The sequence below is a fragment of the Anomalospiza imberbis genome, chromosome 1, assembly GCF_031753505.1.
Source record: "Anomalospiza imberbis isolate Cuckoo-Finch-1a 21T00152 chromosome 1, ASM3175350v1, whole genome shotgun sequence".
NCBI classification, from domain to species: Eukaryota; Metazoa; Chordata; class Aves; order Passeriformes; family Viduidae; genus Anomalospiza; species Anomalospiza imberbis.
In genome coordinates this window covers 4,485,106-4,500,513 of record NC_089681.1, presented here as the reverse complement: position 1 = coordinate 4,500,513, position 15,408 = coordinate 4,485,106, and the positions used below count along the sequence as shown (strand labels likewise).

The following is a 15,408-nucleotide window of genomic DNA, read 5'->3' as shown; positions in this document are numbered from 1 at the left end:
CCACACTCTCCAGAAAAATAGGGACTTCTGTACTGTGCACTGTGCAGCTAAAGGGAAGGGCATTCAATGCTTTTGCTCTTTTTAATTCCGATGAAGCTGTGAGGTTTCTGTGAGGTTTCTTGCGGGGGTTTTCCAGAGAATGCGTCATTAAATCCCTGAATGGAACCATCAACACTGAAAAGCTCTGAAAATTGGCATCATCCAAGAAAGCACCTTTGGTGTCCACCCAAAGCATTTTTCAGTCTTTTACCTTCAATCTACTAACACAGGGCTACTGAAACTTCCTTGAGTTTAGATTAATTAAAGCATATCTAATATACCACAGGTCCTGAAGTTCGACATTTATGCTGTACTGAGAAATAAGGAAATCACAATTTTAAGGGAAAGTTCTCACTTAAACAACTCGATTACAATATAAAGTGGGTTCAGAATGTGTGTTTTGGGGGTTTCCTCAACCTGCAGTAAAGAGAGAGGAGTCAGACAACAGCTCACCAAAGAATTGATGTTAGAAAAACTAATTCATTTTTCCTAGAACCATCTCCAATATGTATGTCTAAAAATTTGGCTTTGCATGAGACACAAATGACCAAAAGGGTTAAAACTTCTGAGCTGAAGAAGGTAACAGCAGTAATTAAACCATTCTACTTCTGAGTGACTACTTCCTGAAGTTTGTAAACTAGGGGAAGAAAGCCATTCCAACTGGTCTTAACCAGTTGAAATACATTTAATTTAGGGCTTCCTTCAAGAGAGTTCTCTGAAACTGGAATTTAGTACTTAAAAGGATAAAATATTTGGTCTGTGGTAGAAAAATTAATTGGAACCTGGAAGAGGTGGAATCAATCCCCCAAAGCAAGACAAGCTTCAGTACAATTAAGCTTCCTCAGTTTTGTCACTTCCAATTGTGGAAGGAATCATGCAGGAACACCGCAAGAATAATCAATCATGGTACATGTGGCACTATTTTCATCTCCTCTCCAACCTCCCCTGACAGGAGTCATCCTGGGTCAAGACCTCATCATGCTTTGCAACACATGAGTCACAAATACAACAAGCCTGTGCTAAAACCCACACCAGCCTCTTCCACTAAAGCAACTGTTTGGGTTGCTCCACCTAGTCCATCTCATCCCACCTGAGATAATCCAGACATTTATTTGTTACTGGCAGTTATCTAATTTCAAACAACAGGCAGTGGGGTCAGAAATACCAGAAATATCTAATTCAACTGCTACACATTTCAAAACCAGAAGTAAAATTGAGTCTTTGCAGGTTCTGTGACAGCTCATCCGTGGTGAATTAGCACAGACACAAGCTCAGACCCAGCAGCACTGAGGTCCCAAACCACCAGCGTGAGCGTATCCTCATCATGGCAGGGGAGCAAAGGAGACAGGGGCAACTGGTTTTACATCTTCATGGTGGAGAAATTCAGGCACTACTGAAGGCATCAAGTCAGCAGGTTTCACTAGCCCCACAAGAATTTACTGCACCTTTTTAGAATCTATTTGATCATGGACAGGTATTAAGTAAGAAGCTCATAAAGATGCAACTTACTTTACAGTGCATTTTTCTTCTGTTCAATTACTTCCCTGGAAACAATAAATCAATTCCCACCATCACAGTGATGAAACATGCAATTTGTGTGCGACAATCTCACCATTTGCAGCAACAGCAGGTGGTAATAAATTAAGTTGGTGTTACACAAACAAGACACCTCCATAAGCTCACAGCACACACATAGAGATTATCAATCCATCCCCCTTCACGTTTCCATTAGAACATACAGGAATATTAACTGGAGAGGGAGGGATGCACTTGAACACGTGCAGTTTTTAAATGCTGAATTGACTTGGCCTGAGAACACAATCCAAAAAGATCTGGCAATTAAAACACCTTTGCACATGAGCTTAGGAAGCAGAGATCTTACATATTTGCAATCTGTGCTCCTAATATGCTTGAATTTATTTTCAAATAGATACTTCACAGTAGCTAGAGAGAAAATAGAAGAACAATCTCCTTCAGCAAGGAGTGCGTGTGCTTTAATATGTACAAAAATATTTCTGTACAAAACCTGAATGTTGTTGTGACAATACACCTTCAACACCACAAACGTGCACAAGTCAGAAGTATCTGGGTCAGAAGTACCTGGAAACACTTAAAACCCTACACAAAATGAACAGGAACAAGCATTAGGAAAAACTGTACAAACTGATAATATTATGAAATATTCGAAACAAATACAATATTTCATCAGATTACTAATTTTAGCCTGAAATTGGGTCTTTGGGATCTTTGTGACTTAGAAGACATTCTGTTAATGCATACTAAAGGCAAGGGGTGGGTGTCTTCAGCATCACACAACCCCTTGCCAGCAGAGAATTATGGATTAAGTTTTTCCTATTTTAGCCCCAAGGTTCAACAGAAAAGTCAATGGAATTTCCAGAACATCTTCTGCACTGTCCAAAAGTCCAAAGATGCGCAACTAAAATAGAGCAGAGCAGGAGCCTTGTGAAGGGAGCCTAAATAAGGCAGGACTCCAGATGAGAGCTTGTCAGTATTTACAAGATCCACGAGGATGGATAAACTGATATTAAAAGATTCTCTAAAAATCTCTAATGCAGTGGATAATGAAGAAACATAAGGACAGGCTGTAGACAACAGCCATGCCCACACAGTCTCCTGAGAGAGTCACAAGTAGGAGATGCTGTCCAAAGAGACTGAATCACTGATGGGTTAAATTATTTTTACACTAAGAACATCCATAAAAGCTTCACTTTTTGCCTCTGTTATTGAAGCTGAAATACGGAATTATGGAATGGTTTGGGTTGGAAGGGAGCTTCAAAATCATCTAATTTCAACTCCTGCCATGGGCAGGGACACCTTCCCCTAGACCAGGTTGCTCCAAGCCCCATCCAACCTGGCCTTGAATGCTTCCAGGGATGGGGCAGCCACAGCTTCTCTGGGCAACCTGTGCCAGGGCCTCACCACCTTCACAGGGAAGAATTTCTTCCTAATAGCTAATCTAAACCTCCTGTCCTACTTCTTAAGGTGGTTCCCCCTCATCCTGTCCCTCCAGGACCTTGTCCTAAATCCCTCTCCAACTCTCTTGTAGCCCCATCAGGCCCCTTCCAAGGTCTCCCTGGAGCCTTTTCTTCTCCAGGTTGAACAGCCCCAACTCTCCTGGTCTGTCTCCATAGCCAAGGGACATCAGCCCCATTATCAACTTAATGGCCTCCCCTGGACTTGTTCCAAAGGTAAAATATAACCTTTGGTGCTTCCAAAAAGTTCAAGTGAAAATACAGATACGCAGCTTTGGCAGCTTTCCCATAGACTACGTTTAACAAGTCAATAGATGCCAAGGCAAGACGATGATGTCCACCCTTAGAAAAGCCTGAAATCAAGTCAGGAAACTAATAGAAGTCAAATAATAATTTTATTATAGAACAAATCAGAAAAATAAACAACCCTATAAAATAAGCCCATCTATGAACACATCCAAAAAGCCTACAGTGTATGTTCTGATCATTTAAAGGGTTCATATAACTATGTTTTAAAAAAACCAACAAAAACGAAGAAAATTAAAGATGTCCCATCATTCAGGCCTTATTTTTCAAGTTTTTAAAAAAAAATATTTTCTTGCACACAGTTTCTCATGTATAGTTTAACATCCAAATGTCATTAAAGGAATTTGTCTGGTTTCTCAGACACACCTGTATTAGAAGCTACAAAACTGATATATGATCATTTCTGAAGAGTGTATTTGTACAGAGGTTTGAGTTAATTTTTCAGAGGCAGGTAAGTTGTCACCAGAGACTGCTTCACCAACTTAATAATTTGTCCTTGCTGCTTCCAAAGCTGTAGAACTTGCTACCTCCTTCCTCCCTGCCAAGCACTTCCTCATCTACTCTTCCCAACCATGGAGCCCTTGCTTCCCTCTGAGTCCTCCTGCTACTGCTGCGTAAATGATTTTTGAGCTGCTTTTACACATTAAGACAGAATAAATCAGTCTGGGCTTATTTTTCTGGTTTTGGTGGGGGTTTAGGTTTTTTTGGGATTCTTAATCTAAAACTGACACTTCTAAGCCTCTGCAGCTAAACTATTCAATAACATTTACTGATTTTCAATACCTGGTCAAGACAGAAGTGAAGAGGAAAGACAAAGGGGGGGCACAGAACAGGTAGGAGACGAAGAAGAACTATTCCATTGCAATGCTTAAAGAAGGCAAAAATAATTTGGTGAAAATATCAGTATTACCAATTCAAGTGTAATTTCCAACTTCAACCTTCCCTTCTCTTTTTCCTCTTTTTTTAAAGCCATTTATCAACTCTTAGCTCGTACCCGGACAAGTTTGACCAACTAAATGGACAGATGTGAACAAAAAGACCAAGAATCTTTAACAGGGGCAGAAGTTGATGGAATTCTCGAGAACAGGATAGACAAGTAAGGCTTGTTTGCATCTGATACAAGGAAGCTGATGAGCACCTGTAATTTGCACCAAAATCAACAAAACAGCTGATCATTGACTATCATGGCACCATCCACAGGTCTCCAGCCAGGCACTGGAATTTAAAGAGGTGATAGGAACTTTTAACATGTAATGAGATGCTTCTTTTCCACCACAGACCAACTGAACAAACACATGACAGAACAAGTAACTACAATGAAATGTAAAGGAAAGGTTAATTTGAGATATGCCTGGTGCAGTCAACAGCAGCATAAGCACAACTAACCTCTAATTATTTCCCATTATTTTGCAAATGTCAAAGTGAGGTCTTTAAAGATGCTCAGCATTTGTCAAAACATGATTTCATTACATTTTAATCAGCTGCAGAATATTTCACTAAGCAAGTGAGTTTCATGGCTGACAGGAATTCGACAAGAAAAGCTCACTTAAAACACAGGGTCAAAGACAACACCACTCAGAAGAAAATCTGAGACATTAAGAGTTAATACAATTTGCTCTGAAGAAATGAGCTGCAAATGATTTTCACACTCCAGAAGGAAATTAGTTTTCCCACTTTAAGAGGTGAACAGAAGAATACTTTGCTAATACAAAGAAGAGTACAGAACAGCATACTTGATGAGACTTCATGGTTTACTCTACCCCTTTAGGCAAGATAAATAAATTTTAAAAAAAACAGAAAAGATAAAGCCCCTAAACAAACAGCCCCAAGTCATTATTTTCAACTTACTGCAATGCTACACATTTTAAAAGTTTTAAGAAAGAACAAATTCTGATTCATTAATGGGCAAAACTAATTCCTTATTTAAGATGCCTGTTAACAGCGACTGAAAACATCCCTGTTCTACCCTTCTTAGTGGAAAATGTATTTTTCACAGCAAGAACTTGAGCTGCACAGACTGTGTGTGACACTTAGAGCAGAAGTGAGACAGGCACAGAAAGGGTAAAGCTGTAAGAAAAAACCCTCCAGGAACAGATCCCGGCAGCACAGCCCAGCCCCATTTCCCCACTCACTGTAATGATCCCCTACCACGCTCAAGGTCAGAAAGCTCCACTTCTCTCAGGACTTCTTCATCAGACTTGAGGGTTCTGGGGCCAACTCGAACTGTGGAAGACTTCTCAACACCAATGCACGCTCATTTTCTTTTTTTATTTTAACTAGACAACTCAAGATTCTTCATTGTTTTAATTAATCAAAAGAAACTCAGAGCATAAAGATTTTGGAGACCAAAACTAAAGAAAACCCTGGTTCAGTTTCTATTTCCTTCACTTTTATGATATACAAGGTAATTTATTAAAAATATCTTTTATCCCTCTTCCCTTGGTTATCGCAATTCAGTCACAGCATTTAAAAGCACAGGACTTAGAAAAAGTTCAATTATTTCCCTGGTGTGTCTGCTTCATTGTTCAGTTCTGTCACCTGCAATGTCTGATATTAAAAAAATCAACCTAAAATCATAGTTGTTGCTTTTATAAACTGGACAAATGTCCAGGAAAAAAAGCTAAATACCTTTTTTTCCTCATTTTACCAGATGTACAACATAAATTTAAAGCTGGATTTGTTCTTTCAGAGTCTTAATTATAAAAAGACAATATATTGCTATACAGCATATATTAAACATACAGATTGATCTTGATGCTTTAAAAGGCACTTAGCAAAGATGTATACCAATATAAGGTATTTACAAAGAAATTATTTTGAAGAGAATTTGTTCATTCTTATAGGACATCTTGCAGGAGAGGCTTAAATTCCATGTTTATTTATTTCAATGCAACAAAATTAAGATTAAAGGGAGATAACAAATTAGGCTGGGAGTGCGACTATGAACATGTTGTTTTGACAGAAAGCTCTGAACTTATAAATCAAGTTATTATAACATTTATACAATCTTCTCTTACATGCTAAACAAAACAGTTCACAGTGATAAAACAAACAGCACCTCTCTAGTCTGAAATGAAAGAGAAAAAGAAAAAAATACAAAGTAATAATTAAAGTAAAAAAATAATAGTCCATCTAAAAATTCAGGGCCAAATTACACTGTACCATCAATATCAAATAAAATACAGGCCAGAATTAACAAATCCACAACCTAAAGTGTTCCAGATTCAGTTTTCTTCTTCAGTTGGGCCTTAATTCTGCAAAGCAATGCCCACCCCTATGGATTTCCAGCAGACTGGAATACACAAATGTGCTGGTGGTGAGTGCTGGAATAGCTGAGTGCACATGGATGAGGAAGGAGGAAGCATTCAGCACCTGAAAGGACCCAGCCCTATAAAACCTGCCCAGTCAGTCACAAAGGACACATTTTACGAGCAACTTTATTGCAGTGCAGGAGGCTGTCCTTGGGAGAACAGAAAGGCACAGCTCACACCCTACCTACTGCCTGATCTGGGAGATACTTTTCCTAGTAAAGAAAAGAGATAAAGCAGCACATTTTTATTCCCATTTACAACAGAACTGAAGCAACATTAGTAATGTGAGTGCAGACTGGATATACAGAGCAAGGAAAGAACTAAAGAGAAGGGAAAATATTCACGAATTTTATGGAAATAACATATGAAAAGTTATAGATTAACTACTGCTTTGTATGATTATTGTAGGGCTGAAGCATCACGTGTACCACAGACAGAAACAAAACAGAAATTTACGATAATTCCCACATCAGGGAAAGGGAATGACCCTCACTTCCCAAAATGCAGCATTATTCCAAAAAATCACAACTTCTTGTTTATGTTCCTACCACTGAACAGGAAAATACTCACTAGATTGAGACATCAGTGACTGATTCATAAAATAAAATTATTATTCTTGGCAGACATAAAAAACTATTTTAAGTTGAGGTTTGGTGTTCTCCCTGTTTATTTTATGTCTCCAAATACTGTGCTCATACTAAACTTTCCTGAATTTCCCAATACCATGCTGAAGAAGGACAGAAGATTTGTGACTGCAAGTTTCAAAGATGACTTCATTTCTCATTCTTCTGAAGATGCACAAGCCATTGCAACCACACAAGTAATTTGAGACACCTGAATGTAAAAATCCTTCAGCCGGGATTTTTGACCTCTGTGAACTCTATAAATACAGACCCAAGTATGATCCCATCTCACAGTCAGTTTCAAGTATGAGAGTTTCCCCCCATTTTGATGGTTTCTTCTTGTTCCTGAGATATTTATACCCAAACTCTCCCACTGTGGTTTATTCTGGCTTGACTGTGATTTTAACATAAAAAAAACAAACTACAGATAAATCTGGATTAAACAGAAGTGACTGGTTGCCATTGCTTTTCTCTACTGGATAAATATTAACTGTGTTTTAACTTGCCTGGCTTTTCCTACAGGACAGAACAGGAATGATGAACATGACCTGGCTGTGTATCCAGGAGTATCCAGGGTGTGCTTGTTCCTGATTTCAGATAATTCCCATTTCCAGCTCGTTCTCTCTCCCATCTCCAATAGCCATTGCTCCCTCCCAGAACAGACCAGACACAGAAAAAGCACAACTATTTTCCCTTCAAATTTTAGGAATGAACAATTTCAGAGATTCCAGACTGATTTCAGCAAAAGCAATTAAGGACTTGGATAATTCTGAGTAGAAGACTACCTGAAGGATGGTTTATCACAGAAATTATTTGGCAGCCACAGCAAGTCCTCCTGTTCCCACTGCAATACCTTGGTTTTCATCAGTGTGGGACACTACTTAAACTGCCCAAATGTATCACAGCCAGAGCTGGGAAGAGAAGTGAGATGTGGCAGATAAGAGCATTACTCAAAAAGCATTTTTAATGCACCTCTAGACTGAAAAAAATATTTACATTACATTTAGATGTGCAAATTTGGTACTTCAAACATGAAGTCCAACACTACTGATCAATACAGGTGACAAAGCTTGTTACAGGAAAACTAAATTAATGAAACCAAAACCAGCAAAAAGTTTATTCAGCATCACATAAAACCAGAACCTATACAAACACCAAAATTACTCTGGAAGGAAGAAAAGTAATGGGTATTTTCCTGCCAAAGACCTGATGATGCCTTGTATTCATATATCCAGTTAATATATCCTGTAACTATAAAACAGTATATAATATACTTGATATTTTATATTAGAGACTCTATATGAACTACTATGTGTATGTATTTAAAAACATATAAAATTATAAACAAAATATTGAAGGGGCAAATCTTTCATTTCAAGGACAGAAAAGGAACAAGGAAGAAATTCTCTAGTGTGAGGGTGGTGAGGCCCTGGCACAGATTTCCCAGAGAAGCTGTGGCTGGACCCATCCCTGGAACTGTTCCAGGCCAGGTTGGACAGGGCTTGGAGCAACCTGGGACAGTGGAAGGTGTCCCTGCCCATGGCTGAGGTGGTTGGAATGAAATATCTTGGAGATTCCTTCCAACCCAAACCATTCTGGGATTCTATGGCATCCTCCCATCTCTGTTTAAGAAAACCACAGGCAGTAAGTCCTCACAATTACAACCAGAACAAAATTCCCTTATTTTTAGGTTCAGAAACACATGCAGAAAAGTCCACCTTCTGCTAAACCTGGTTAGTTGATAAAACATTAAGTTATTGACCTGACAAGCACCACTCTCATGTGCCCATCCCACTTCCGTGCCAGAGGACACTGATAGGAACAGCTCGGCACGCAAATCTTAATTTCTTTGCCACTCTTATTGATAAACATGACACAGGAATCAGCCATGAACTGGGAACAGATACACAGCTCCCTGTCACCTGAGCAGTGCCTTTTCCTCCTGGGAAGGGGCTGGGATGGATATCTGCAGCACACACATGCTTCTATTTGACAGGTACAGCTATATACAACCATAAATCAGAGACCTTTTAATTCTGCCAGGATGAGTCAAGACTGCTGCAATCAAACACCTGAATGGACAAAAAGCTGCTGTTCAAGTACCTGGCAATGCAATTTGTTGCATGGGAATAATTTGTTAGGATCAAATTGAAAAGGCTGCTCTACTCCAAAGTATCTTTGTTGCAATTCTTCAGATTATCTTGACCAACCATCGTGACACATCCGAGACAAAATCCCCTTTGAGCTGAACACACTGAGATTTCAGGAACATGATTCCTACTATCTCCCCATACCAGCAAGAACAGATCACTGCTGAGTTGCAAACATATTAGCAGAAAGGTTGTGAGAACAGTTTAAATCCTATTGCCCCTTATCTTCCAAAATCAACTAAGAAGCTACAGAACACACCCAGTTCCTTCCCACTCTCTTTCCCAGAAATAAAGATGTAACAGGACTGCAGACCATTGCTCACCCTGCAATCACTTATGATGAAAATGTTCCTTGCTTCAATGACCTCTACATGGATGTTAAAGGAGAAAACTCAAACGGTATGGGAATCCATGACCAAATACTGGCAATTTAGTGATTAATTTTGCTCCATCAAGAGGCATTGTTCAAGTGAGGAAAGTCTGGTTTTACCTTTAGTTCTACAGCACAGCCAACTGAAGTAAAAAATTCAGCTTTGAGTCTCAAAATGCCACTCTTCAGTTCACTACCCTCATCCCCTGCTGATGTGACCCTGCACAGGACATCACTGCAGTTGCTGTGAGCCACTGTCCCAAATCACAGCAGAACTGAAGCACACACTGATTTTACTCCTGTATTTAGTCAAGATGAGGAGACTTGGGCCATGGAAAAAGCTGTTTCTCCTTAGACATTTCATTGGTAAAGCAAGGGACAACAGTTCACTTGCAGATTCCAATTTAAATAGAAAGTACAAACCCCTAGTGCTTGCTGTTATGGATCTGAAATCATTGGCAGGAGAAACATTACTTCAGAAAGCAGTGACAGTGCCTGGGGAGAGAATTGAGCAATCTCCCTTCTGGCAAAGTAACAAACCTCAGTTATCAAGTCCATAAAGGAAAAAAGGGAGTTTGTTTACAGGTTATTTTCAATAAAATGACTCAGCAGGATTGAATACACACAGAAATGCTTTTCTTAATATCTATGCTAAGCTACATTAAATATCAGAAGAGGACAATCCTACCCTCTTTCCATATGCCAATAAATACAGAATCACCCAGCGCTGGGCAACCACCAGCTAAGCTCCATACCTCAGCAACCCCTCAATTACCTCCATACCTCAGTAAACCCTGTCCTTGACAACCCACCAGGGAGAAGTGGCACTTCCCAACATGGATTCAACAGGACATACTGCAGGGATCTCATTGCTTTTGCATGATGATGAAATCTTCATGAATGATATAATATTTCTGTAACTCCTCTAATCAAATACATTTATTGTCCTGTACTTAAGCTTCTTTTAATGTAATAGTTACAAAGATAGTTCTTTATGTCTGGCTTTTGTTTGTTGTGCTGGGTTATAGAATTCAGCAGCTTGTACAGGTTTCCCTACTGTATTGTTACAGTGTATATTGATCTATAATGTCTCAAGTTTTTAATAATTCTATTAACAAATCCATATCAGGTTATGAATTTTGGAATACTAGTGAGGGCTTTTGCCCCAGACAATTAATGAAAAACACATACTCTTTACTGGCACATCAACATTTTTACAAGATATGAATTTGCAACTATTCTATTTCAGCAACACTACCGCAAGTGAAGGATCGAGACAACCTAATACATTTCTTACAAATATAACACCAGTCACAAAAGCTCATTTCAGTACCACAGTCCTGCCAATAAAAGCTTCCAAAAGAGACACTGCCCAATGAATTGCATTTGCTAAAAACACTAAAACAAGTAAGAGATAATTTTTGGTATCTATTGCTGAAATACTTCAAGTGTTGCCAGGCCAATTGGGCAAACCAAATAATGCACATGTCTGTAGATGTATTTTACATACAGAAAATAAATATACACAAACACACAATGGGAGTTGTGATAAAGAAATTTCAAGTATAAACTGAATAAGAAAGCAATTAGGGCTATAAACTCCTGGTTAACTTTTCTGCTTAATGCATCATTTCCAACAATGAAAGAGTCACCTGGCTGCCAACTTCCACACTTTGATCTTATAGGCTTGCTTTCCAATGTTTCTTTAAAAGGATATTTCAAACATTTTGTTTTCCTTACTGAAGTTTTAGGTTTTTTCCAGGCAGCTCAGAATTTAATTCCAAGCTGGTTCACTGGCTCATTACCAGGTGCTACAACTGATAAGATCACACATCTCCATTACCCAGGGAACCGCCAAATGCTCCCTCAGCCCTTAAAACAATCACTTTCCTTTCTTGTAAAAATATCTCAAGCTCCATCTTCCATTCCAGTCGTCTTTGAATACGGAGCAATCACCCCAGTGGGAATGCAGCAAGCTCCCGGAGCTGCATAGTTCCTGAATTTTTAAGAATACTGAGCTACCACACGCTGTGCTGTAATACTGAAGGGGAGAACCCCCCTTGCTTTTCCAGATTATCTTCCACCTTTAAATATATACAGGCATATCAGGAATATGATACTCTGAGCAATCCAATCTAGTGGAAGGTGCCCCTGCCCATGGCAGGGGAGCTGGAACTAGCTAGATCTTTAAGGTCCCTTCCAGCCCAAACCATTCTGTGATTCTATGAACTTTTTGCCTTTGAGAATTAGTGGTTTGATGAGATAAAAGTTATTTTTCTTCTTTCTACAAAAACCTCCCAAAAAAAAACAGGAACTGAAGAGATGCTCTTCATGGTTTGCAAGCCTCATAGCTCAAGACGCTACAAAGTTATTACTAAGTTTAACTGAAGTTTAGGCAAGATCACCATTCAGAAGGAAATTGCCAATGTAGTCCACGTGGTTAGTCAACCACAGACAGTCAAATGACAGACCAGACTTCTCCCAGCTGTTTTCCCCTCAGCCACCAAGGGAAAAACACCTAATGTCACTCCTAAACTACACCTATAGAGCAAAGAAAAAGTGCAAGAGCAGGTGCTTCCCTGCAGTCACTTCAACTGAAGCTCACTGAGAAGATGCAGCAGAGCACTCATACAAACAGAATGGCTTTTTTTCCTTTCTATACACAAGAAAAATTATATTTCCATGTTACATATACAATGTCTGTGTCGAAGAAGCAGAGTATCTTGCTTTAGAGATTATTTACCTGCCTACAACCTTCACAGTATCAGCAATTTCCCTGATTCCATTTTCTATAACCACCTATCACCTAAAAACCTAAGGGCCTGGTGGATTGAAAGTTATCACTCTGTCAGCAAAACAGCAGAGATTTATGACATTGAGATGAAGGAGGAACAGCTCTGATCTCTTCTCTTATGCATCCAACAATCTTGCTTATATTCAACACGTGACCAGCAGTTCCTATCTGAACACACCCCATTAATCAGCAGGGCTCAAAAAAAAAAACAAACCCACAACATTTAACTTGGAAATGCTTCTCTCTTTAAAAAAAGATTGCAACATTTGAGATAGGGCAAATATCCTTTTCAGCAGATTAAATACATTTCACAACACAGGTTAATTTTTTTAATATTTATTCTAATCAAGGTCAGCTTTTTAACTGAATTTGGCTTAATTATTTTAAGTCAGTATAGACTTTCCATGTTCATTTGAATGGCTGAGTTCAAGGACCGTGATCACCCTGCAGTAACAACTCACATGGCACACTGAATTACATCAATTAATTGTTCATAAATGACTAAACAGAGCTCTTCTGGAAGATATTCAAGAAACTTCCTCCTCCTTGGGGTGGATAACTCACAGACCTATAGCAGAGCTGCCCAACTACCCTTGGCTGTCACGTTCACACTGCTTTCACCCAGTTATTGTGTAAGGTTAAAATGGCAGGAATTCACAGGAAACACAAGAAAAAAGTTCACTAGCAAAAGTATCTAGGTCGAAGTGTAATACATTATACTATTAATGATTTTAACAAATTTCAGAGATGTTAGTGAAAAGTCTTTAATGATCCATGACTACTTTCTAGCCTGTTTTTACAGGCAGAAAGGAAACACCCCTGAATGATACCAGCACAAAGTTTCAGCACTTAGCTGGGAAAGGAGTGGTGACTGCTCAGGGGTCAAGACACCCACTTTAACATCCCCCGAAGTTGTAAATGAGCTTGAGGATGATTAGTCCACAAGACCTGACATCAAATTACTTAATGAGAGGGAGGAAGCAGCCAAAATTGTCTTACTCCTATCCTGACTAAAGTAATACAGACTTACTGAGAAGAAATACGCCAGCAACAAAGTACACGCTTCCTCTTCATTCATCCATCAGAATACCCTAAAATCTGGAGTGTGCAGATCCAGACTACATTATTCCATTCAGTAACACTACTTAGATTAGATTTAGAGATGTGGAGAGGAGGCAGAAAACCAATAACACAGATTTACACAAATACTTTCTAAGGCAAGCAAATACCTTCTTCTCTGCAGCAGTCCTACAGACAGAGCCACAGAATTGGCTGCAATTAGGTCATCCCACGCTATCGCTAAGAAGATTTGACGATTTCAGATTTAAGAACGCTAAAAAAAAATGTGTATGAACACAGACTCACTGAAATATTTCAAAGCCTTTTCAAAGAACAAACATTTGCTGAGATCACACCTGGTACAATGAAAGCTCAATCTGTCCCACTCAAAAGAGAACAGAGCACTTAGAAAGAAGTTATGGATAATAAAACATACACATCAAGATCCCACTGTAAGACATTATAAAGTACTTAAAAGTTTTATCAGTTTTTGCTACAGGTAACCTGACACTTCAACAGAAAAACCAAAGAGGCAGAATAAAGACATCAGAACTAAATGGTTCTCTCATTAATATATTACCTTTCTTGGACTGCAGATATCTCACAGCCCTTATCAAAGTAGGCCAGATCCGTCTCATTTCCCTAAGGTTAAGCCGGTGAACAGTACACAAAGTAATCATCGACTAAGGCACGGCCACCATTCAATGACAAATATAGCTCAAGCTATTTCTCATCTGTCCTATTTTTTTGGGAGGCTGTGATGAAGCTTTTTCTAGAAATCATCACAACTGGCAGCTGTGAAGATCCTGGTGCCTTTGTCCTCTTATGCAACCCCTGGTGTCCCCCTTCTCCCCCCAACAGGAATAACAAGAGATTACAGGGCTGCTCTCCATATTTTGGGGCAGAGGGGATGGACAAGCAATCTCCCCTGAAGTTATGTTCTGAGAACACAGGCGACCAGAGGAAGAGGTGGGATCATTTTTCATTCATTTTAGTTGCTGGAATGGGTGGGGGGGAATCAATACCTTTTATCGTGGCCCAATGCAGCCATCCCCAGCCCTGCTGGGGCATCCTCTGGGACTGGAGTAGCAGGGAGAAATTGATACCTCAATACTAACCAGCCTGAACAGCAGATGGCAAAAGCTTGCTTTTGCTTTCAGAATATTCTTCTTCCCTACTTTTTTAAAAGTTACTTTCTGGGAGGTACCTTCATCCTGACCCCACAACAGTCCAAGGAGATGAATCCCAATTTCATCTAATGCTTCTGTTATCCAATTTATGACACACAGATCTGGCATTGTTGTTACCCCTTTACGGTAAACAAGTTCTACTAAAAGCAAAGGACACTCTGCATTAGCTTTGTTTCCAGCTACCGTTACTCATTGTTTACTAAATATCATTCCCTAGTGAGCCGACAGGTTCTGCACTTCATGAAACCAGGGTGTGGTGTTCCAACTTCTCCCATTTTTAAGTAATTTCTATTCTATGTGCTATAATATGTCAATATGTGGCAAGAACTAGTTTAGCCTGAATATTTCTGAAAGGTGCAGAAAGCAGGCAAGACAAAGACAGTGATAAATGCTTCTTCGTGTGCCCTCCTAATCACTAGACAATAAAAATTGCAAATAAATTTAATTTGTTTTTCAAGACAACTAATCAGCAGCTATGCCTATCAAATCCTTAGTTCGGATACGTTTGTCCTGCACTTCTGAAGTAACAGGCTGTCCGTGATCCAAGATTACAGTGACGCAATACTTCACTGC

The 15,408-nt window shown here is 39.3% G+C and overlaps 1 protein-coding gene across 17 annotated transcripts in view; it reads right to left on the bottom strand.

Moving 5' to 3' along the window:
* The window catches only part of PTK2 (protein tyrosine kinase 2), a 194,823-nt gene that overhangs the window by 120,329 nt on the left and 59,086 nt on the right, over positions 1-15,408 (bottom strand). Inside the window, exon 1 of one of the 17 annotated variants that reach the window (XM_068180029.1) lies at positions 14,226-14,502. The exons of 15 other annotated variants lie outside the window; for them this stretch is intronic. In XM_068180029.1, coding sequence (XP_068036130.1) covers positions 14,226-14,325 — 100 coding nt within the window. In that variant the 5' untranslated portion in view covers positions 14,326-14,502. Of the gene's footprint in view, positions 1-14,225; positions 14,503-15,408 lie in introns of those variants that run through there. One more of the 17 variants, XM_068179938.1, reaches the window with a different exon arrangement.